The sequence below is a fragment of the Geotrypetes seraphini genome, chromosome 8, assembly GCF_902459505.1.
Source record: "Geotrypetes seraphini chromosome 8, aGeoSer1.1, whole genome shotgun sequence".
In the NCBI taxonomy this organism is placed as follows: domain Eukaryota; kingdom Metazoa; phylum Chordata; class Amphibia; order Gymnophiona; family Dermophiidae; genus Geotrypetes; species Geotrypetes seraphini.
Genome location: NC_047091.1, coordinates 19,579,878 through 19,604,269, shown reverse-complemented (window position 1 = coordinate 19,604,269; position 24,392 = coordinate 19,579,878). Strand labels below are relative to the sequence as shown.

The following is a 24,392-nucleotide window of genomic DNA, read 5'->3' as shown; positions in this document are numbered from 1 at the left end:
ACGTAGCCCTGGGGGGTGGGGGATCACGTAAGAGGCAAGCCTACCCTTCCTCAGCCATTTTACCTTCCTATAACAAACCAATTAACAATGAAACACAGACTAATATGTCATCCAGAGACAGCTGCAGGACCCTTCCAGTTAAGGCTCACCCCTCCCTCCCCCCAAATACATAATGAAAACTACCCCTCACTTATTCCCTAGGGACAGTAGGGGAGGGAGAAGGGTACAACAACAAAAGAAAGCCCCTTCTTTCCCCCGGGGCCTAAGTATATGGAGTCAGTGTTAAAAATTGCCTTTATTTATTTGAGTAGATCATACAGCAGATGCCTTCATAGTATCGTTCTTTACAAGGGACACAAATCCAAGGGCCAACATTCTCACACAAGCTTAATTAGCAGAGATTTAAAAAAAAAAAAAAAGTGTTTGTTCTCAACCTTTGCAGTGCAGAAACTCCTGTCACGCAGTGCAAACATCCTGGCTGCCTGCACACTATACAGAGAACTCAGAGGTAGTAGGGATGGGAGGAAGAGGGTACAGTCCAACAGAGATAGCTCAGGGTGGCGGTGGTGGTAGGGGACACCTCTTTTGGAGGCTCCTCCCTCTTCTTTTCCCTCCCAGGTCCTTTATGCACCGTCACGGCAACAGGAAAAACTCTCCTCTTTGTTCCAGGGCCCACGATGGGCTGTTGCCAAGCGACAGAGAGCAGGCATTAAGGTCACTGCTACAGGTTATAGAGCTGCCGTTACTACCACAGGCAGAATCTGGGGGGCGCAGCCGCTGCTGCTGTCACCATCACAGGCAGAATCCAGAGTACAGCAACTGCTGTTGCTGCCGCCTCGGGCAGCATCCAGGCCACACCACTGCTGTTGCCATTACTGCTGCTTGGATCGAGGCCAGAGGCGGCTGGTTATTGAGCCCAGGAAGAGCGGCTGATTTCGATTTTTTGGACTTGTCCGCTAGACGCTGCTGCTCCTCCTGCATCCGGGGAGGGGAGAAACATACACAAAGGTCACGTCACATGGGTGCTCAGAGTTCAAATCCCTGCACACTAACTAGCTGCTAAGTGTACATGGTTTATGTTACTGTACCACTGAAGGAATCTGGTCCTCAGAGTGACCATCTAACCATCTGAAGGCCCCCCCCCCCCCAAAGGCTGCCACCAGTACCTGTTCTAGCTGTGTCTGTCTGCGCTTAAATGTCTCCAATGGATCCTCCTCCAGTGAATAGTTCTCCAGCACAGTTCGGACATCCTCCACCCCACTGAAAGAGATTGCTGCAGGAGAAAAAGTGTGGAAATCAGAGCAAGTAAGGTCTTAGAATGGATCTGGAAACACAAAAGATACACTGTACAACAGCATAAGAGTTAGAACCTAACGGATGTAGCGGTATATAAGAAATAAATTACATTACATTACATTACATTACATACTGGAACAAACCGAAGGTCCAACAAGCTCAGCATCAAGGTACCTGGCAAGATCCCAACAGTAAAACAGATTTTTTGATGTTTATCCTAGAAATAAGAAGGGAATTTTCCCAAGTCCTTTTTGATAAGGGCTTATGGACTTTTCTTTTAGGAAATTAGCCAAACCATTTTTTAAAACCCTGTAAGCTAACTGCTTATGTTCTTAGCATAAAACCTCAAGGGGAAAGCACTGTAGGCTGTCAGGTATGTTATGACACCTTTTTCTTTTGCTTGAAACTTAAATCTAGGCCTTAGCACTTGCAGATGCTCATGGAGGGCATTCCAGGAAGTGTAGAAGAGCCCTGGTTTGTACAGAGGATCCCTGGTTGAATTCCAGGCAACGCAGGAGTACCATGATGGAAACTGCCGAGAGGAATGTACAAGGTGCAGGAACTTTTATTGAAAGACAGCAAAATAATGTTTCCAAAGGATGGCTCTTTTATACATGGAGACTGGACCCAACACGGTCTGTGTTTCAGAGAACTTCTTCAGGGGTCCGAGTTGTCCTATGCTTCAGTAATAGAGAACCATGTGGAATGCATCGATATGGGATAAAATACTTAATATACAAAATACAACTCGGACCCCTGAAGAATGAGTGTTTCTCCGAAACACGGACCGTGTTGGGTCCAGTCTCCATGTATAAGAGAGCCATCCTTTGGAAAACATTATTTTACTGTCTTTCAATAAAAGTTCCTGCACCTTGTATATTCCTCTCTGCAGTTTCTTTTTGGTGCTCTCCCATTACTGCAGATTCGTTGGATTTCTCTTTGTTTTGCTTGGAGTGCCTTGACTAGTTAGTTAGCTCTCTAGCACAGACACCTAGTACGCAAAAAGTCTATCTTACTTTTCAGGAATGCAGCAAGGTCATACAGGGCTCGGTCCTCAGAGCTGCCATTCCACTTCTTCAGCGCTAGGCCATTGAAGGGCTGCAGTTGGAAAGCCTCCTTCTTACAGTCCACAATCACCACCTTGGAAGGGTCTCTGTTCAGGCAAGAGATGTCCTATAGGAGATGGGAAGGGACCAGAAGGTGATCAGTTAGCAAGTGTCACAGCTGCCCAGAGTATGAGTACAGTACTGCATGGTTTTGATGTTAACACTTAGGTTTTTCATACTGATTTGCAGTGTATCAAATAACTGTGAAACACAAAACATGTGTGCTATAATCAGAGCTCTGTACATGTGCTAAGAATTCTGACCTGCAGAAACATGCGTGGTCTAAAAAGTTACAGCTTTGGTTAATAAGTGCATTCAATGACATATAGTCACAAGCAAGGGCCAGAGGGCAAAGTCAAGTTCCCAGATTTTCTTCCCAGCCAGACCCCTGTATACATAAAGCATGGAGGGATGGGTATTTGTGGCCGACGTCCTTTGATGCCTTTTGCCACTTTGATCAGAGCTACTATCAGAAGTAAAGCTATTTTTCCTTACCTAGGGGCACCTTTATTCCAATGAGTTCCCCTTAGGATCCTGGCCCCCTCCGTATCATACAACCCCCCCCCCCCAAAAAAAAATATATATTTTTTTAAAACAAACACTCCACAACTCTAAAGAGTTGAAGAGTAGAGGCAACAGTGCTCCCATCATATGTTTTCTCTGGCCCATGAACACTTTGCCTGGAGGACAGAGAAATATCCATCTGAATCCCGCCTATTTAAGCCGGGACATAATTTCCCTCCTTCGCTCTTCTGCTCCCTCCTCGGGACTGGTTTTTCCTGCTAATAGAGTTGACCAGGATGAAATAGTGGTATGTTGGGTTTCCTCACCTGTGTCTGCAATCCGCCTCATGGAGCATATAAGCTCTGCTGGGACAGAAAGAACCCGATACAATGTCCCCCATTTCCTCCCCCTCCTTTTTGTGCCTCAAGGTACAGAATCCCCGCTAAGAAACAGTGCTCTCTCACTATATACTACTAATTCCTATAGTGCCGCTAGACATACATGTTTAATGTACAGCACTGCGTAAGGGACAATTCCTGCTCAAAAGAGCTTACAAACGAATTAAAACGGACAAAAACAGGACAAATAGGGGTTAGGGAATGTCTTACGGAGGGAATGATAAAGCAGACATTAGTAAGAGTTAGAAATTAAAAGCATACTAGGGAAATGTTAAGGAGATATTTGACTGAAATTTTGCAAGTTTCAGAGGAAACTTTGCCTCCATTTACTTTAGTCTAAACTAAACTAAACTAAACCTTAAGTTTATATATTGCATCATCTCCACAGAAGTGGAGCTCGACACGGTTTACAGGAATTAAAAAAGAAGGGAACTACAATGGAAAGAGGAAGGGAATTGGTAAACAGAGGGGAAATGGGGGACTTAGAATAACGGAGAGGGAGGGAGTTACATTTTGGAGAAAAGCCAAGTTTTCAAATGCTTTCTGAAGTGTTGGAGGGAGTCTATTATGTACCAAATAAAGAAGGGACTCAACCTCAACCTAATATATCGGAATCAAGACCACTGAATGTTTCTGAAATTTTAGAAACATCGGATAGTGAGTCAGCAGTACCTTCTACAATGGTAGTGACTTTAGCTCTTGCAATGGATAAAGTATGGTTATTGAGACTTTTCTTCAAAAACAAACAGAAAGAGTTTCTTGGATGTAGAGTACAAGTTTTTTTCCTGATTTTTCAAGAGATACTCAAAAGCGTCGTAGAGAATTTCTACTTTTGAAATCTGGAGTCACTTCTTTGGGAGCAATGTTTTACTTGAAATATCCTTGCAAGTGCATTATTTGTTACCGTTCAGTCAAATATGTTTTTTTTTTTGGAACCCTATCAGTTAACTGCTTTTCTGGCCTCACATCGACTGGATAAAGAAGAATCATCTATAGCTCTATAATTTATTTAACTGCTCCTTAATCTCAGTTTTGTCTGTAAGAGTTTAACCTTTATAATTTTCTTTTTTATTCTCGCTTATGTAATCTTGGATCCTTTCTTGTGGACTTGAGTTGGGATAGTTGAGAGAATTTTTCTTAAGTTTATGTGATTTAATTTTAGATACAACTGTATTTCACTAACCAACTTTCTGTACAAGTGAATACTTGAAATATATTTAAATAGATGTAATAAATAAAATAAAAAAAATATTAAAAAAAAAAAAGGTGAGCTTTTAGCCTACATCTGAATACTTTCAAAAATGAAACTTGACGTATTGACTCATGCAGTCTGTTCCAGAAGTACGTGAAGTTGCGTGCATTCAGAGAAACAAGCTGGGTGGTGTTTCTGTTTGTAAATTACACCTTAAGGAAGTCCGACACTGTAGCTTTTTCCAGAGCAGCAACCCATGATGTTATACAAAGACGAGGGAGGGCGGGTGGGCGGGCGAGCAAGTATAGAACATGGAAAGGTGGCTAGCAGTCTGGGCTAAACGAATCGCTAGGAAACAATCTATCAGTAACCTGGTCTCTAAAGAAGGAAACACACAACTTCAGGCTGCCTGCTTGAGAATCCCTAAGCTCTCACTACTTTTGATGGGTTATAAACTTCAAAGATAATCCCCTGGTAAAACTACTAGTATTTAACATCATAAAAATTGCCATACTGGGACAGACCAAAGGTCCATCAAGGCCAGTCTCCTGTTTCCAAAAGTGGCCAACCCAGATCCCAAGTACCTGGCAGAAACTCAAAGAGTAGCAACATTCCAGAGCTGAGATTGTGATGTCATAATGCCTCATTCCACCAATGCCTAAGAGCCAAACTCATCAGTGATGTCACAATGGCTTCATTATCCTATACTTGGCTCACATAAGGACATAATAACCGCCATACTGGGACAGACCGAAGGTCCATCAAGTCACTTCATCCTGTTTCCAACAGTGGCCAACCTGGGTCCCAAGTACCTACCTAGATCCCAAGTAGTAAAACAGATTTTATGCTGCTTATCCTAGGAATAAGCAGTGGATTTCCCCAAGCCGTCTCAATAAGGGCCTATGGATTTCTCTTTAAGGAATTTGTCCAAACCTTTTTTAAACTCCGCTAAGCTAACTGATTTCTCCACATTCTCTGGCAACATATTCCAGAGTTTAATTACACATTGTGTGAGGAAATATTTTCTCCGGTTTTAAATCTACTACTTAGTAGCTTCATCGCATGTCCCCTAGTCCTAGTAGTTTTTGGAAAGAGTGAACAAGCGATTCACATCTACCCATTCCACTCCACTCAATATTTTATAGACCCCTGAGCCGTCTGTTCTCCAAGCTGAAGAGCCCCAGCTGCTTTAGCCTTGTCTCATAGGGAAGTCATCCCCTCTCTTTTACCATTTTTCCCCCCCAAATATTTTATTAATTTTAAGATAAATAATCAAAATATACAAATATACAACAGTTAACTACAACATGAAATCAACTAGTTGCTTATATCACAAATGATGTACATAAAATGATGTCGATTATAAGGCCATACAACTAGTGTCTCATGTCCAATACACTTAACTATAGCTGATAATATGCATGAAGGGTTTCCAACAAGCTTCAAAGAATAACTTGCATATATTAACACTGAAGTACTACATGTCAGTGATCCTAAGCACAATAAGATTGGACAGGACTCCAGATTTGGTAGAAAGAACTAGTAGAGTTATGTTTTTCAGCGATAACGTTTTTAAATTTGGTAGTTATGCATACCGTGTTCCACCATACGATAAATTCTACTTTAGATAAGTCCTTCCAACAGTGCAGGATATTTTTTAAAGCCAAAAATGGTAATATATTAAGCAAACAGGCATTGGATTCAGACAAAGAATGTGCAAGGCCCTGTTGACCAAGAATAATAATTTTAAGGTGTAGGGCAGGGGTGTCAAAGTCCCTCCTTGAGGGCCGCAATCCAGTCGGGTTTTCAGGATTTCCCCAATGAATATGCATGAGACCTATTTGCATGCACTGCTTTCAATACATATTCATTGGGGATATCCTGAAAACCCGACTGGATTGCGGCCCTCGAGGAGGGACTTTGACACCCCTGCCCTACACCTTAAAATTATTATTCTTGGTCAAATTTATGGTAAATTTTTCTTCTCTGCTCAGAGATCCTTTTGTGAGCGAGACCATCGAGTGAGCAAATGTGCCTGCTTTTAACCCTTTCAGGACCAAGGGACATATTTGTCCCATAACTTTAAAATCCTATAAATTGTGATTGGGATAGTCTACAGTTCTAAATTTGATATGTACGGATTCCATATGATACTGCCTTTATGTAAACAAACTGGTTCCGACATTCATTCATTAGCGTCGTTGCCAGATTGACGAGAAGATTCACTTGCCACACTGTCCATAAGCCAGAAGTTTGATTTTTAAAAAAAAAAATAATATTTCACAAAAAAAATCAATTTTTTGGCATCTGCAAGCCCTTTTTACCATAAAAATGTCGTCAAAACCACAAAAATTGGCCTACGATCCTTATGGTCCTGAAAGGGTTAAACGGCTCCTTTCCCAATCACTGTACAGTTTTCAAGCGTAATCAATACAAGCTAACTTAACCATTTGTACTTAGCTTTTTGGTAGGTGTTTAAAGTGAACATTCATTGCTTCTCCATTCAAGCTTTGCGTCCTCACGCATTTTGCATTTTATTACTTCATAGAACCCTATTAGCTATGTTGAATTCAATGAACTTTTCATTTGCAGTCTCTGTTTTCTCTGTTCCTTAATGTTAAGGTTGGAGTTAGGGGGTTCATAAGATACAGCAGAGTCAAGTATAACTCTGAGGACCTTAGAAGTTTTGTCTATATTTAGAGAGGTTGTAGGGACTGTTTGTAAGGCGTTATGAAACCATAGGACTTTGGTTTTTGTTGCATTTGGTTTGAGCTTATTGATTATAGTCTATGACATTGGATTTTTTTTTAAGAGGCATCATGGCATCGTGTGCATTGTGTTTGATCAGGATGATGTCATCTGCATAAAATAGTAAGCTTTTGTTGTTGAAATTAATGTGACCCAAGGAGCTCATGAAGAGGTTGTATAGTATTGGGGAGAATGGTGATTTTTGAGGGACGCTGCAGAATGCTTTCCAGTTTCTGAAGAATGTTCCATTTTCCAGACGAGGTATTTCATATTCTGTAGAAAATCTTTGAATCAGCTTACAACAGTGCCCTCAATGCCTATTTCATTTAGTTTGGTTAGAAGTAGGTGGTGGGTTGACCAAGTCAAAGGCAGCTGATATATCAAATTGGAGTAGAAATGCCTGGTGTCCCATGCTTAAAGTCTGTTTGATTTTGGTGGTTAAGGTTAATAGAAAAGAAGTTCTATGCATGTTGTGAGTGAAACTCAAACTGTGTGGGATGGAGGCAGGATAATTTTTTGATACAAGTTGACAGTTGTTTGCAGACATCGACTTCTAGAAGTTTTGTAAGTACTGTATAGGGATGGACTCATATAGCATGCTGCCACAGTCCAGGACTCTCTTAAGCAGACACAGGCTATACTTTTCAGAAAGTTAAACTTTAGCACACCAACACACACATGGGAAGTCCTTCTAATTTTCTGAAATATACTTTATTGAATAAATATGGTAAATGTACTCACAGTCAGTGAGCTAAGGGTGAAGGTGAAGATATGAGGAACAGACCTCAGAAAATAGTTAAGACAATAAAGTATTCCAAGTTCCAGAGATGAAATGCTGAATATATGTAGCAAAGTAAGGCTAAGATCCAGAATTTACACAGTTACAACCTGATATTCGAAAGGGTGGTAAAGCAAAATGTTGCAATGTGCTACAGAACACCAATATGCCTTCTACTGAACAGTTGCAAATCTCTATACAGAAACTGCACACTAGCAGAATACCTGACCTCGGTCACACATGCAAAGCACAGACAAAGCCTCATTAAATACAGAATGAGTGACCACAAACTGGAAAAGGAAATAAGCAGACACAATCTAAACTTAACTGGAAACCCCGGGAAGTCAGACTCTGCATATAAAGAAACAGAAATGCATTTCCCCATATGCATCTCTGATCTCTATGCATTTTGCACATTTCTCACAAAAGAATGAGCAGAAAGAACTCTATACAATCCCGGGAGAAACAGGAGTAATAGCAGTTAAAGTGGCAAATATTGTATCCTGCCACCTGACAAGAAATATAAACTGACCAGAAACAATATGGACCAGCACCAGGAACTGAGAAAAAAAAAAAAAAAAAAAAAATCAGCTTTGTCCTTAATTTTACTGTGATCCTTATTTTGTAAACTTTTTCTTTCCACTTTTTACTTTAATCTTTATAAATGTATTGTTTTTGTCAATACAAATAAAACTTTTATCATGCCAATGAAGTTATGGGAATTTGTAATCTCAAATGCAGCAGATCAAAAGAAGGGAGACTTCTGTTCCCCTCTTATGTCTTTGGAAACTCTAATGAAACATTTCTAACTCAAACCCCTCCCCTGTTGTTGTTGCTGCTGATAATTCTTTAAACTTTGCAGGTCTGGTACCAGTCAAACTGTGTAAAGCATCACAGCCCTTACAGAAAGCAGGGCTGATCCCCTGGGAGTGAGGGGGGGGGGTCGTACCACAATCCAACAGAGGGAGGGAAAGGGGCGGCAGATGGGAAGTGAGAAGGCAGAAGGCTGCAGACAGCCTGGCTCTATTGTGGTGTGGACAGAGGAGCTCAAATTACACAGTAGAAAAACAGCAGCAGGTCCACACTTATGGTCCCTTCCCTGGTCTTCTCTTTTTCTTCAGTCTCGCTTCAACAAAGTTCTTATCTCTCCCTTGCCAACCCATTTCCTTATCCTGTGCTGCAAACCAAGGTGAATGTGGTACACTGTGGAATCTCGGAGCACTACCCTCTAGGATCCTTATAGATACGAAATCTCTCTAGAAGTCTCTTAATAGCGTTTCCTGGTCAAACAATAACATCAAAACATAGTAGACGACAGCAGATAAAGATCCGAATGGTCCATCCAGTCTGCCCAACCTTACCCACTCTTTAAATTAAGGATTTAATTTAAAATTTTCCTTCTTAGCTATTGCTGGGTCAGAACCCAAAGCTCTGTCCAGTACTCTGCTTAGGTTCCATCTACTGAAGTCTCCATCAAAGCTCACTCTAGCCCAGGGGTAGGGAACTCCGGTCCTTGAGAGCCTTATTCCAGTCGGGTTTTCAGGATTTCCCCAATGAATATGCATTGAAAGCAGTGCATGCACATAGATCTCATGCATAGTCATTGAGGGAATCCTGAAAACCCGACTGGAATAAGGCTCTCAAGGACCGGAGTTCCCTACCCCTGGGCTAGCCCATGTAAACCATCCAAGCCATCAAAGCCCTCCCCAGTCCATCCTCAACCAAGCCGTATATGGACATAGACCATGCAAGCCTGTCCAGTACTGGCCTTACTTTTTTCTCATTCGAGATCCTCTGTGTTTATCCCATGCAGAAGAGATGGAGAAAATATTCTTAGATCTCTCATTCTTTACATTGCTTCCCTTCTGGTGTATAGGAACTTCTCTCTTAGAATTCTTGCACTTAGGTGTAGGGGTGTGTTAAGGGACACAAAAGTGCATGTGGGTGAGAACATGCAAGTGACAGGTGCATGGAGTCATCCAAGGATGCACATACCTAATTTCTCAAACCGATAATTCAGCCTCTGTATAGCCAGAGCCGATTCGTAGAACATACCTTCACATGATGTCCTTCCATGTAACGAGTGGCATCCCGGAACAGCCGATAGGAGACAAATCCATGAGGGTCCACACTATCAATGAGGGGAAACGCCGTCTATACAACAGCACACGTAAGACAAACAGGAGAAGACACACAGGTAAGTTGCATGGACAGAAAGAGATATCAACAGACCCACAAACTGTTTGGAGATAGTGTAGGATATACACATTTAATAAATAAAATAAAAAACAGAAGCAGAGGAGAAGAAAAAGTGAACGTGAGCTGCAGAAACACATACCATGCCAGTCTCCGAGGTAAAGATGACTATTTCATACAAAGGTGCAAGCTGTTGAAAGAAATTATCGATACCTGGTCGCTTCTTAAAGCGCCAACCAGTCACTAACTGAGGCAAGAAGAGAAAGAGAAAAAGAAATTCGGTCATACACTGCCTGGGCTCATGCACTGGGATTTACTGAAGTGGTGGCACGTCAAAAGCACGTCAGACATTGGTGCACCGAAATCTGCGTGCAGGACAAATGCGCGCTGCCGATTCTGCCGCTTTTACGCATTGCCATTAGCGTTCTGAGAGGGGAACCCCCCACTATACTTATAACTGCTCATGCTCTTGTGGGGGGGGGAACTCCCAAACAACGAGAGAACGGAAGTTTTCAGTGTACTGGGGGGTTCCCCCTCCCAACCCCTCCCAAACGGGAGCAAAACCAGTTCTAAGTGTACTGAGGGGAGGGAAGGGGGGGTTCCCTCTCCCACCCCCCTTAGAACGCTTAGAACTTGATCTCTCTCTTTTTTTTTTTTTTTTATCATGCAGCAGTCTGATGGCAGATCCTCCCTTCCTTCCCCCGAAGCTGACCTGCCACCGATTCCGCCTCCCGCCACTCACCCCCTGTCCACCACCACTAGCCGACTCCATTTAACCTCCCCGCTGCTGCTGCAACTCTAAAAGGGCCAGGCACGTGCAGCGATTGCACCCGCCAGTCCATAAGCCGTCCCCCGACTTCTATTCTGACGGAGAGAAGGCTTATGGGCCGGCAGCGTGCAATCACTGCACGCGCCTGGCTCTTTTGGAGTTGGGGCAGCGAGCGGAATTAAATGGAGCCGGCAGGCAGGTCGCAAGCAGGCAAGGACCAAGCAGCATTGTCTATCGAGGCCTGCAGTAATCATAGCAGCGCATTGGACCCACCCTTTAATCCGGCCCTGGATGCGCGAGAGGCTAAGAGGGAAGCCGGACACCATCACTTCCGACTGACCATCCCCCCTCACCCTCTAAAGCAGGAGTGACAGCGGCTGGCCAGCAAGAGGCAGCGCTACCGCTCCTGCTTTAGGGGGCGAGGGTGAGTAAGCGAATCGGGAGGTCGATTTTTTTTGTTTTGTTTTGAATCGATTCGAATTGATTCGCCCGCAGTGAATTGGTGAATCAATTCGAATCGTGAACCGGGCAGCACTATTCATTACAGATAATTTCACAAATTTTGAAAATTCAAATCCATATATTCAAATCCATAAATATTATCATTCCTTCAAATATTTTATTTACAAATTCAATTCACCCCTTTCACCACCCCCCTTCCCTTTTATGTTATAACATTTTATTGAAGGAAACAAGTAAATATACAATAATATAAAACAAATAGATATGCATTACGATTAAATTCACAATTATGATATTTCCTGCAGGTTTAAAGTGGGGCTGCACTGCGGGGAAGGGTGGCAGAGAGCAGGAGAGTCAGAGCGGCAAGGACTTCGGTTTCCTTTTAAAACATGCAGAGATTGGTTCCCCCCCCCCCTGAGTTTAGATGGACATAAGTAGTTAATATTCTATGGAACAGTGTTGTTTTCTGTTTTGCTTTTCCAGTTGGTAATTGTGCTTGTTATAAATAAAGAATTACAAAAAAAAAAACCACGGGCTCGCGAAAGTTTCTTCCAGCTTGTGTGGGAAGCATGCGCAGACCATCTACAGGCAAAGATGGTCTGCGCATGCGTCGGAATCGCTCCTCAGCGATCCGTGTGGTCGGTTTGGGGCGTACCTCCGATTGCAATAATTTGCATGAGTATGCTTCGTGAATCAGCTCCCTGGCCACGGATCGGATCACTCAAGGATCGGATCCGTGGGTTTAGTGAATCTAGGCCCATAAGGTTTACCACAGCCTCCATAACTTTCAACTTTAGTACTGTCTTATGTTCCTCGTTGATTATTAAGATTCCCATCTACACCCCCACTCGCACCCTCCGTTCAAAATCGGAGATACGTCTATGCACCCCCCCCCCGGAAGTTCCCTCCTCACAGAAACTGCCCGCAAACGATCCTACAGTCACTTCATTCCACACCTCTGGAACCAACTCCCTCCCCAACTCAGACAACAGAACTCATTATTAACATTCCGCAAATTGGTAAAGACCCTCCTCTTCAACTAAAGATCCCCTCTGTCTCTCCCCCCCCCTTAAGCACCCCCCAATCCTCTCTCCTACCTTCCCCCTAAATTCCAGTACAATCTTATCTTAGTCTATCCTCTGACAAACTGTACTTAAACTACACAACTACCTAATCTCACATAACTGTACTTAAACTAACTACTTATATTTGAACTCTACTCTTAAATTGCTGTATTGCCTGTACTTAAACTCACATCACAGTCTTGTAAGTCCAATCATCCAAACCTGTTGCACTTCTTATATGTCTAATTACCCTCAATTGTGTATGTTCACTTGTAGACCGTTCTGAGCTACTGGGAGGACGGGATAAAAATCTAAATAAATAAATAAATAAAGATTGTTGACTGATAGAGTAGCTTTACCTCATATTCCTAAGGCTCAATTGGCATCAACTAGAAATTGTGCATTTATTTTATTTGGTCCCAGTCTCATGGAATAGTTTACCATTAGGAGTTGAGAAAAGAGGAATCTTTAGTAAATTCCAAAAGACACTTAAAGGCTTATTATTTTCAATTAGCTTTTTCACATTCAGACGACCGAAATCCTCTGGTACAATCTGCATTGTAAAGTATACACGCACTATAATGAATATATGAACTATGTTGTTTATTTTAGACTTGTGTACATTTGCCTTTTTTCCCCCCCCTCTTTCCTTTTTTAATGGAGTTCTTTTGATTAGATTATTTTGTAAACTGCTTTGATCTTATTTGTAGCTTAAGCGGTATATAAAAAGAGTTTTAATAAACCTAAACATAATAAAGAAACATCCACAGATGCTCCAGAGCAGCGTATCACAAACTGAATGCTGCGGTGAGATTTTGGGTGTGCTGTGAGACGCCGCGGAGAGGAGCTAGCACCGGATGACTGCTTACAGGACGTGCCTCTCGCAGTCAACCAGCGCCTCTCCTTCTCTAGCACCCCCTCTACCCCACCGGCATAGTTAATAGCAGGCTCTGAACATGCATCAATGCGACGACATCACACGTGCGCACGACATCATCGCATTGATGTCCGCTCATTTCCGGATGCCCTCCAGCCGCGCCACAGCTTCAGAAAGTTGGCGGGACACTGTCCTACAGCAAGAGTGGGCAACTGTGGTGGTCCTTGAAGACCACAACCCAATCAGGCTTTCAAGATTTCTACAATGAGTATGCAAGCAGTATATGCAAACCATTGTATGCAGATGGGTTTTCAAACTTTCTGCTGTGAATTTGCACGAGACCTATCTGCGTCCAACGGAAAATTAATCTCATGAATATTCATGGTAGAAATCATGAAGGTTCATGAAGGACACAATACAGAACAGCCTTCCTTTAAGTTTCGGGGCCTTAAGGCTTCAATTGATTGATGGACCCGACAAGGGCCACGTTTCAGAGTACCCATTTGTGTCAGTGATCAATCAATTAAATCATTAACAACCAATCAAAGCCATCTAAAAAAAAAAAAAAGTAAACCAATATGAATGTAATCCAAATGGTGTATTAACCATCCATTAGCATTTGCGATACAGCAAAATCAGGATACTGCCAACTGGATCCAGATTCACATGGTGTGGCTAATCCAGTGCTGGGTTTACCCCAATGAATGCAGGGACTTCTAGTTCTGATTTCCCCACTGAATTCCCTAAGAAAAGCAAGACTGCAAGTCCCAGCATGCACTGGTGTAAACCCAGGATTACATCAACCCTGTCCAGCGAATCCGGATCCAGTCTGTAGCCTTACTTTAGAGTTATTTGGTTAGGAGAGGGAGAAGACTCTGCATATAACATTAACATAGGTACCATGTGTGCTGGGATACAGCATTGGGGACAGAACATTGTATGCCAACCGTCTTGATGTCTATCTAGCAACTGCCTATCCTTCTCACCCTTCCCAGTACAAGAATTCCATGCAAAAACAATGCAAACATATACATATACACACACCCTTCTCTCTAGTGTAGTAGCATTACATGCATTTGCCTGGAAACACAGTCTTCTACAAACGTAAGAATTGCCATACTGGTCCGTTTAGCCCAGAACTCTGGTTCCATGGACAATCCAGGTCACAAGTACTTGACAGAATACCTACCGACCACTCAGGGTGAAGCAGGATGTCAGTCAGCTCTATGACCAGAGTGTAGGGAGGCTGGTAGTAGGGTTCTTTCAAGGGATCTGGCAGGAGCTTGGGACTGGTGGGTTCAATGATCATCTGCAAAGAGAACGGGAAAGAAGGGCCCAGGTAGGGGGGCCACAGCACAATGAGAAACCAGGCAGAGGGATCCAGCAAGGGTTGTATTGGAGGGACACAGATGTAGAGCTTTCAAGTTTTGAGGCTTACCTGCCGATAATCTTTGAAGTATCTGCACGTTCGTCGGAGCTGCTGCACTATGACAGGATCTGAAACAAAAAGAAGCATTTTGATTTCTATCTTGTGAGCCACAATTAAAGTCACGTTCCGTACTGCTATATCTCTAAACCCCTGACTCGGGTGAAACAGTGGCCCCGTTGGGTTTCACAATTCAGTTTCATTGATTCATCCAGATTAAGATAAGTGCATTTTGAAAGTTACAGCTGTTTATAAAATATAAAAACAAAAAAATATATATTTTAAAATTGATTAGAAAAAGTTCAAAAAAAGTTTTAAAACTATTTAAAAACTTACAATTGTTCCCTATACCTAGAAGGTAGAGCCAATGATTGAGATTTTGTTTGATCTGGAATCTTGGTAATTTTTTACCTGATTTCAAGGTCTCTGAGGCTCCCTTCCATCTATCTAATTGATTATTAGCTGGTGCTAATTTTTGGTGTATTTTAGCTAAGAGACTTACAGGTCAAGGACCTGGAGGGCCTCCGCGGGAGCGGGCTGCTGGGCGCGATGGACCCCTGGTCTGACCCAGCAGAGGCAATACTTATGTTCTTATGAGATGGCAATCCCCCAATAAACAAATCATGCAGCTCTACAAGGAGAGAAGCAGCGTCCAACGGGAGGCCCTGGTCAAACAATATGAGCCAAATTGCATGGCAGGAGGCTCTGTTTGTGACATGAAGCACAGAGCATGACCTGAGGAAGGAGTAGCCCTACTCATGCAATGTGAGACACAGAATGAGACACTTACTGTCATGGTATGCACAAAACTAACCCAATTTGGAGACCGTGCTCCCAGAGGACACTGGAAGCACGACACTGCAGACTAGGGGAGTTGGGGTGGGGGTGAGGAATGAGGTTAAATTACAAAGTCATATTTGGTGCCTTCATATGCTGACCTCACTGCATAAGGTCTATTATTTCATCAAGGTGACCACTACAATGGATGTATAGCAAGGAGGAAAAACCTACTGGCCACATGAAGAATGGAATCACCTAGCAAGTTAGCTGAGAAAGAATACTGACAGCTGAAACATGTGTCAGAAGTGATAACAGGTAACATACCAGAGAAAGTAGATAAGTAACTGTAAAGCACAAGAGTAATGCTAAAAAAGACCCAAGAGCTCGGCACGGTTTACAAAAAAATTTAAAGAAAAAGGAAAATAAAATAAGAATTAGTAATTATATGGAGAGCAGCGAGATTTACATTTTTGAAAATAGCCACGTTTTCAGAGGTTTTCAAAATAATTGGAAAGACCCAAATTACACAGCTGGACAGGATAATTATTCCAAAGATCAGTAATTTTAAAGTAAAGCGATTTCCCTAATTTTCCGATATAGATAACACCTTTTAACGAGGGGAAAGATAATTTAAGCTTTTGGATAGATCTGGTAATATTCGCTGTCGTCAAGCTTGTCCTGTGTGTCCTCTGAGTAATTAATTTATTGGGCTACAGATTTATGTTTAATCCCAGAGGTGCTCACCAGACTAGATGACTACCACACCTGTTAGTGGATGATTTGAAGCGGTCCAGTTCCTGCAATCATTTGATGGCACAACTCCAAAATAGTGAAGCTTCTCTCAGATCACCAAGTTCAAAGGTGACTTTTGGTCTAGAGCAGGGGTCTCAAAGTCCATCCTTGAGGGCCGCAATCCAGTCGGGTTTTCAGGATTTCCCCCCCATGAATATGCATGAGATCTATTTGCATGTACTGCTTTCATTGTATGCTAATAGATCTCATGCATATTCATTGGGGAAATCCCGAAAACCTGACTGGATTGCGGCCCTAGAGGAGGGACATTGACACCCCTGGCCTAGAGTCTAGACAAAGGTAGCCTTTACTTTAATCTATTCTAGAAAATCATTAGCATACGAGTATAAATAAGAGCATTAAATATCTAGGAGGTAAAGGTGGTGTAACAATCCAACAAAAACTAAGAAAAAATATCAGGAAAATCTACCATAGAAACAGTATGGTATAAGATGCAAACTTCAACCTTTAATTCCCATGTTCTCTTACAGTTCTGGAATTATACACTGAATATGCACTAAATCTGCTGAAAAATTGGATATAGAATCAAGAAATCTCATGGGTGTGAAAAAGTTATTCTTTAGAAATTAATGTATTCAAAATCTGTACATTTCTAAACCCAGAAGGCAGTAAGGGTCTTATAGAAATAAATTTATATAAGAACAGCCATACTGGGTCAGACCAATTGTCCATCAAGCCCAGTATTCCATCTTCATGGTAGCCAATCCAGGTCACAAAAACCTGGCAAAGCCCCAAATAGTAGCAACATTCCATACTACTGACTGATCCAGGGCAAGCAGTAGCTTTTTCCCATGTCTGTATCAATAGCAGATTATGGACTTTTCCTCCAGGAACTTATTCAAACCTTTTTTAAAACCAGCTCCATTAACCACTCTTACCACAACCTCTGGCAATGCGTTCCAGAGCTTAACATTTCTCTGAGTGAAAAAATATTTTCTCCTATTGGGTTTTAAAGTATTTCCCTATAATTTAATTGAATGCCCCCTAGTCTTTGTAATTTTCGATGGAGTAAAAAAAACAAACAACCCAAACAACAACAACAAAAAATCCACTTTTACCCCGTTCTACACCACTCAGGATTTTGTAGCCTTCAATCATACCTCCCCTCAGCCGTGTCTTTTCCAAGCTGACCAGCCCTAACCTCTTTAATCTTTCCTCATACAAGAGGCGTTCCATTCCCTTTATCATCTTGGTTGCTCTTCTTTGAACCTTTTCTAGTTCTGCTGTATCTTTTATGAAATAAGACGACCAGAATTGAATGCCGTACTCAAGGTGAAGTGGCACCTTGGAGAGATACAGAGGCATTATAACATTCTTAATGTTTACCATCTCTTTTCTAACAATTCCTAGCATCTTGTTTGCTTTTTTGGCCACCACGGCACATTGGGCAGGAGGTTTCAGCATATCGTCTACAATGACACCCAGATCATTTTCTTGGGTGCTGACCTCCAAGGTGGACACTAGCATCTGGTAACTGTGATTTGGGTTATTCTTCCCAATGTGCATCATTTTGCATTTGCCCACATTAAATTTCATCTACCATTGGGTTGCCCAGTCTTCCAATTTCCTAAGGTCTGCTTGCAAATTTTCAAAGTTCAGTGTCATCTGCAAATTTAATCACCTGACTTTTCGTTCCAATTTCCAGATCGTATATAAAAGTGTTAAAATAGCACTGGTCCCAGTAGAGATCCCTGTGGCACTTCACTATTTACCCTCTCCATTGAGTAAAATGAGTATTTAACCTTACCCTCTGTTTTACGTCCGATAACCAATTCCTAATCCACAACTGAACATTGCCCCCCAACCCATGACTCTTTAATTTTCTCAGGAGCCTCACTTGAGGACCTTTGTCAAAAGCTTTTTGAAAATCTAGATACACTACATCAACCAGTTCACCTTTATCCACTTTATTCACACCTTCAAAGATGTAAACTGGTGAGGTAAGACATCTCATAAGAGCATAAGAACAGCATTACTGGGTCAGACCAACGGTCCATCAAACCCAGTAGCCTGTTCTCTGTCCCATGAAATCATTTGCCTGTGTGTTCCACAATTTTGCCCGGCCCTGAAATCAGTCTGTAATTTCCCGAATCTCCCCTGGAATCCTTTTTAAAAATCAGCATAACAATGGCCACCCTCCAATCTTTAGGGACTACAGAAGATTTTAGCGACAGGTTACAGATCATTACCTTCGTAAGTCAGACATACTTATCAAACTCAAATACTCAAAAATGTTTTGATGAATAGAGTTTTCCCATCCTTCAACTTGGACAAGCGTTCTGATGAAAGAAGAAATGAGCAAGAGACCATCTGTCTAGATTAGAAATAAAAGGGTCTAGATGAGATAGATTCTAAACTCCAAATCTATCCCCCTGTCATATCAAGGGTCTTATTCTAAACAATAATGTGAAGTGAATGTGTACACCAAAGACCACATTGCGGCTCGGCCAAATCTCTTCCAAAATTAACCCATCTGAAGACAGTATTCTCTGAGAAGGTTCGATTTTCCCTTTCTTCTTCTTTACATAGGTACAACTAAGGCATTTGTGCCCTGTATGGTAAAGCTAATTAATATCACAGTAAATACAACACTAGCCTTCTTTGTACAAATCAGCTTACAGACCCATTAAAGTTTATGGCTGCTTATCTGAATATATGGCTAATTTGTTAGAAAGACCAAACTGTCCTGGAGGACCAACAGCCAGTTGGGTTTTCGGGGTAGCCCTAATGAATATGCATGAGAGAGATTTGCATATAATGGAGGTAACAGGCATGCAACACATGCATATTCAGTAGGGCTATCCTGAAAATCTGTCTGTCTGGTGGTCCACCAGGACAGAGTTGGGAACCACTGATCTAGACATTCTCTTCGGTTACACTGGCGACCCTTCGACTACCAGATTGCACTATAAACATCTATTTAATTCCTTATTCTCATATCAAGCACACCATGCCTGAAATAATATACCTATGACTATCAGAGAGGAAGAAAATTATCTATAATTCCATATAAAGCTAAAAAGTTTGCAAATGTATAGGATTTGTTGTTTTTATTGTAAATGTACGAGGAGCCGCTGAAAAGTTCTCAGCCCAATCAACAAAGTTGGAGCAGTCTCCATCAAGGGGTATACACTTACCCCCCCCCCCCACTTTTACAAAACCACACAAGAGGGTTTTAGTGCCAGGCAGCACGCTGAATGCTCTGCGTTGCTCCGATGGTCAGAGTTCCTATGAACGCCGGAGCAGTGCAGAGCATTCAGCCTACCAGCTGGTGCTAAAAACCTCTTGCGTGATTTTGCTAAATGGGAGGTAAGTGTATAGTCCTTGATGGAGACTGGCCCAACTTTGTTGGTTGGGCTGAGAACCTTTCAGCGGCCCCTCTTATAAACAAGGATTGCATGGTTCAATTTTGACTGTAAGCCACTCTGGATCTCTTGCTGAGATCAGGCAGACAATAAGTCTCAGATCATAGAGCAGTGTATCTCAAACTATGCCAGGGCACACTAGTGTGCCTCCTGAGATTCCAAGTGTGCTGTGGCACACTGAGGAGGAAGAGAGGCGCCTGCCAGCTCACTTTCCTACGCAGTACGGCGCCAGCGCTGCACAATTCGCCAAAGGCCTGCATGTTTCCCCCTTCTCTCTAGCATCCTCCAGCTTTCCCCCCTGGCCTCCCGGTCTCACCTTTAAAGCCAATTACAGCAGCCTGCAGAGGATCGCCAGTAGGTAAAATGATTTTATTTTCAATATAGTGATTGAAATGTGTCAGTTTTGAGAATTTATATCTGCTGTGTATATTGTGTGAATATGAAAAATGAACGGAAAAAATTGCATCACAGTTAGTAAAGAGGATGGGATTTGGGACAGAGCTTGGGTGGGCCTAGGAAGGTCAGTGGTTGGGGTACTCAGTTGATATTTGGTAGACTTAGCGGGTACTTAGCTTGAAATAGTAGAGAAACACTGCTGTAGGCAGTCAGCTAGTGCCAGCAGCACCTCTCCTTCTCTCTTCCCTGCTGGCACCCCCTACTGGCGTCTCAGGGCCCATCCGAAGGGCCTCTGCACATGTGCGGACGTCGACGTGATGAGGTCAAGCATCTGCGTGATGTCATCTGCAGACTTCTGGGTGCCTCAAGCCATGGCCACTACTTTCTTGTGCCCTGGCTCAAGAAAGTTAGTTTGAGACACTGCCATAGAGTATTGAATAAAGTATCTGTAGGCCTGAAAACCACCCGTAGCCCAGATAAAAACTGTTTAAAAACTGACTTTAAAAAAAAATGTTTTTTAAAAATCAAACCTGTTGAGTGGAGAAATTTTGAACCAATTCTTTATAGCCCTTGGCAAGGATACAGGGAATACTGGAACAGCAGGATAGAGGTGCACCGGTAGAATTGCATGGAGGAAGTTTGCACAGGCCCTCCCCACCTTTCAGTATGCCAGTTATAATACAGGGTAGAACTGTGATGCTGGCTTGTGGAGGAGATGCTGATGTATCTGACAGGTTAATCATTTACCCCGCCCCCCCCCGCCCCCACCCCCAAAATCTCCCAGCAGCTTGCCTCTTGTATCTGCATATGGTCCCTAAAGCTTGAGGGTCACAGTACAGGGAGCGTGAGACTCTGAGTAAAGCCCCAGCAGCCGCACTCCTAAGTACCCCTCAGAGATTTTACTGGGTATTCATACAGAAGGTTAATCACTGGCAGCAGAGTCGGCTGCAGGGGCTGTAACTTGATGGCGGATTGTTATGGTAATGCTGGTCCAGGGCAGCTGAAGCTGTTACAGATCAGGCCTCAGCCAGGGGTGTCAGCTGCATACAGTGGAATTCTGAGACAAGCACCATACGGGACTCGGCCTGTGCCAGGCTCTCTGCCTTGGCAAAGCGCGAGGCACAGCAGAATTGACCAACTTAGACTTACTTCAAACAGTCTACACTGTGTTTTTAACACCATGCATTGTGCCATGGATGCAAGTGACCAGCCCTGCCTGGGATGCACTAGTAACAGTTTAAGTGTTTAATACATGAAGTGGTGGTGAGCCATAGAGAAACCTGAGCTCCCAACTTTCCAAGTACAGGTCGGGGAGGGGGGGGGGGGAAAGAGGTCCCATTGTCAGATTAAGTGAGAACATGAAAGCAGCAAGGACTGTTGTCCAGGCGTGAGGAGACTACATTGTCTGAGACAATGAGCTCCCAAAGCACAGGCCGGCTGTGCTGCACAGGGCAGGTGAAGACGGCCCTTGTCAGAGACTCACAGACGGACAGCAGCAGGAGCTAGCCAACCCCTCTGGTGTCCAGGGGCAACACACTTTTTTACAAATCACTAACATGGGACATATGTGTATTATTGTTCTAAGCTAGTGCCGCTGGCCTCCTGCCCTTGGTCTGAGGGGCCACCACTTGTTGTGGGAGGAGAGGGGATTGAAGGAATTGTTCCTGGGTCAGTCCTTATGGGGACGGGAGCAACAGCAGAGGGAGAGGTTAAACTATTGAAGGCACGCGACTCAATTCAGATACCGTTGCTCAAGCCTCCTCCTCCTCCCTCCCAGGATACCCCCTCTGTGCTGGAGGAGGAGGGGCAGCTGCCCCCAGGCCTTGCAGCTGTACCTAGAAAGAGTGTCACATGCAGTCTGTATCTCTCTGCATCTGCTCCAAAGCCCTCCCTGAACCATTCAGCCTAGCACATTAGAATTGCAAAGTGATTTTCTGCAGGTTTCAGTCTAATATTGCTTTTGAAGGGTATGGGAAAAGTTGAGGGGGTTAGGACGATATAAGGGGCACGCACATTCATTTATCATCCAGCTTATCCAGGGAAGAAAACTAACATTAACATATTGTTTAACTCAGTTCCTCAATGAAAAAGTCTCTCATTTGCCCGCCTCCCCCAATCCTCTGTTTCTCTGGTCTCTCTCCTTTCCTCCCATCCTCCCTAGATGCTTTGGGTGAAGAATAAAACTGGTAATTAGTGTTCCTGATTATTTCAGCACAAATAAAAGAAATTTTTAAAAAAGGGACATAGCATGATTTGGAAAACAAACAAACAAAATCCCCAAAACACAGTTGGTCAGTCTTATATAGGACTTAAAAAAAAAAAAAGGGACATAGCATGATTACGTTACATTAGGGATTTCTATTCCGCCATTACCTTGCAGTTCAAGGCGGATTACAAAAGAAATATCCAAGATGTATTACAACAAGAACTTACAAAAATAAAAAATTGGTCATTTTCAAAAAGAGTAAGAAATGGGTAAGGTTATTTGTTTGGGGTAGTTGGCTTTAGTGAGAGGTGGAGTTTGAGACTTGCAGTATTATTTCTTTTTTCAGAGTTTTCTTGAAGAGTATGGTCTTTATTTCTTTTCTAAAAGTCTTGTAGTCGAGGGATGCCGTCAGTAGATTGGCGATTTGGTTGTCTAGTTTGGCTGCTTGAGTGGCCAGGAGGCCATCATATAGTTTTTTCCGTTTGACCTCCTTAATTGGGGGGTATGAGAATGGGGTGTGAGTTTTCCTATGTCTGGTTGCGGTGTTGTGGATGAGGCGGTTATTCAGGTAGTTTGGACTGTCTCCGTATAAAGTCTTAAATAGTAGGCAGTAGCATTTAAATTGTATTCTTGCTGGGTCGGAAGCCAGTGCGATTGGAGATATGCTTCTGTAATGTGATCATGTTTCTTTAATGAGTAGAAGAGTCTTAGTGCTGTGTTTTGGATAGTTTGTAGTTGTTTTATTATGGTTGTAGGGCATGGAAGGTAGAGGATATTACAGTACAAACAAAAACCCCAAAATACAGTCGGTCAGTCTTATATAGGACTTAAAAAAAAAAAAAAAAAGAGAGAGCGCGCTTAAGCAGTACATAAGGACCTTAGAGGCTCATAATCGAAACTTAAATGTACGTCTAAAAACCCACCAAGTCAGCACTTGGATGATCTAAAAGACAGGTTGTCCAAGTGTTGATAATCAAAACAGCATTTGGATGTATCCAAGGACATTTTAGGCCTCTGTGCTCCCACAGCTGAAAGGGGCGTTTTTGGAGAAGTGGTTAGGGTGGGATGTGGGGCCCACCTAGACTTAGTCGGCCTGCAGGGATAATCGAATGTTTGACGAGACTGCCTAGGTGAAACTTAAACATTGTAAGTTTAGACAATGTAAAGACAGGTATCGAAAGTGAACAGATAACCACTACAGAGACAAAATAAAGACCCCCACACACTCTCCCCTGTTCACTGACCCCGACACATCCTCACAAAAGTTTAGAATAAAAATGTATATACCTGCCTCCGGAACATCAGCACCTGGCATAGGAAAGCCTAGTAAAGCTGCACAGAGGTAGCTTAAGTAGTCTGGGAGGTGGGCTAGTAAACAAAAAGAGGAGAACCCAGGCCCATAAGCCACTCTAACCACTACATTAATGGTGGAAAAAGTGAGCTCTGAAACACTACTGTGTTGCCATAGAGGTGCCACCTGCAGCCATAAGGGTTACTGGGGTTGTAGACAGGTGGATATAGTGGGTTCTGCGGAGCTCACCATAACCTATAAGGGAGTACTGGTGAGATGTTTATAATAATAATAATAATAATAATTTATTTTTATATACCGCGACAAAACTGATAAGAGGTATGGAAAATTTTTCATACGCTGACAGGTTAAAAATGCTGGGGCTGTTCTCCCTGGAGAAGAGGAGACTTAGAGGGGACATGATAGAAACCTTCAAAATCCTGAAGGGCATAGAGAAAGTGGACAAGGACAGATTCTTCAAACTGTGGGGAATCACAAGCACTAGGGGTCACTCGGAGAAATTGAAAGGGGACAGGTTCAGAACAAATGCTAGGAAGTTCTTTTTTACCCAGAGGGTGGTAGACGCATGGAACGCTCTTCCAGAGGTTGTGATAGGCCAGACCACAGTACAGGGATTCAAGGAAGGTTTGGATAGGTTCCTAAAGGATAAAGGGATTGAGGGGTACAGATAGAAGCAGAGGTAGGATATAAAAATGGTCAAATCA

At 42.8% G+C, this 24,392-nt stretch overlaps 1 protein-coding gene across 1 annotated transcript in view; it reads right to left on the bottom strand.

The window, feature by feature from the left end:
• Positions 1 to 726: 726 nt before the first annotated feature.
• TIMM50 (translocase of inner mitochondrial membrane 50) overlaps positions 727 to 24,392 on the bottom strand; it is a 71,257-nt gene continuing 47,591 nt past the window's right edge. The window contains 8 exon segments of the mRNA XM_033953536.1: positions 727 to 932; positions 934 to 975; positions 1,167 to 1,273; positions 2,313 to 2,469; positions 10,078 to 10,176; positions 10,361 to 10,465; positions 14,580 to 14,699; positions 14,829 to 14,887. Of these exon segments, the coding sequence (XP_033809427.1) occupies positions 873 to 932; positions 934 to 975; positions 1,167 to 1,273; positions 2,313 to 2,469; positions 10,078 to 10,176; positions 10,361 to 10,465; positions 14,580 to 14,699; positions 14,829 to 14,887 (749 nt within the window). The 3' untranslated portion in view covers positions 727 to 872.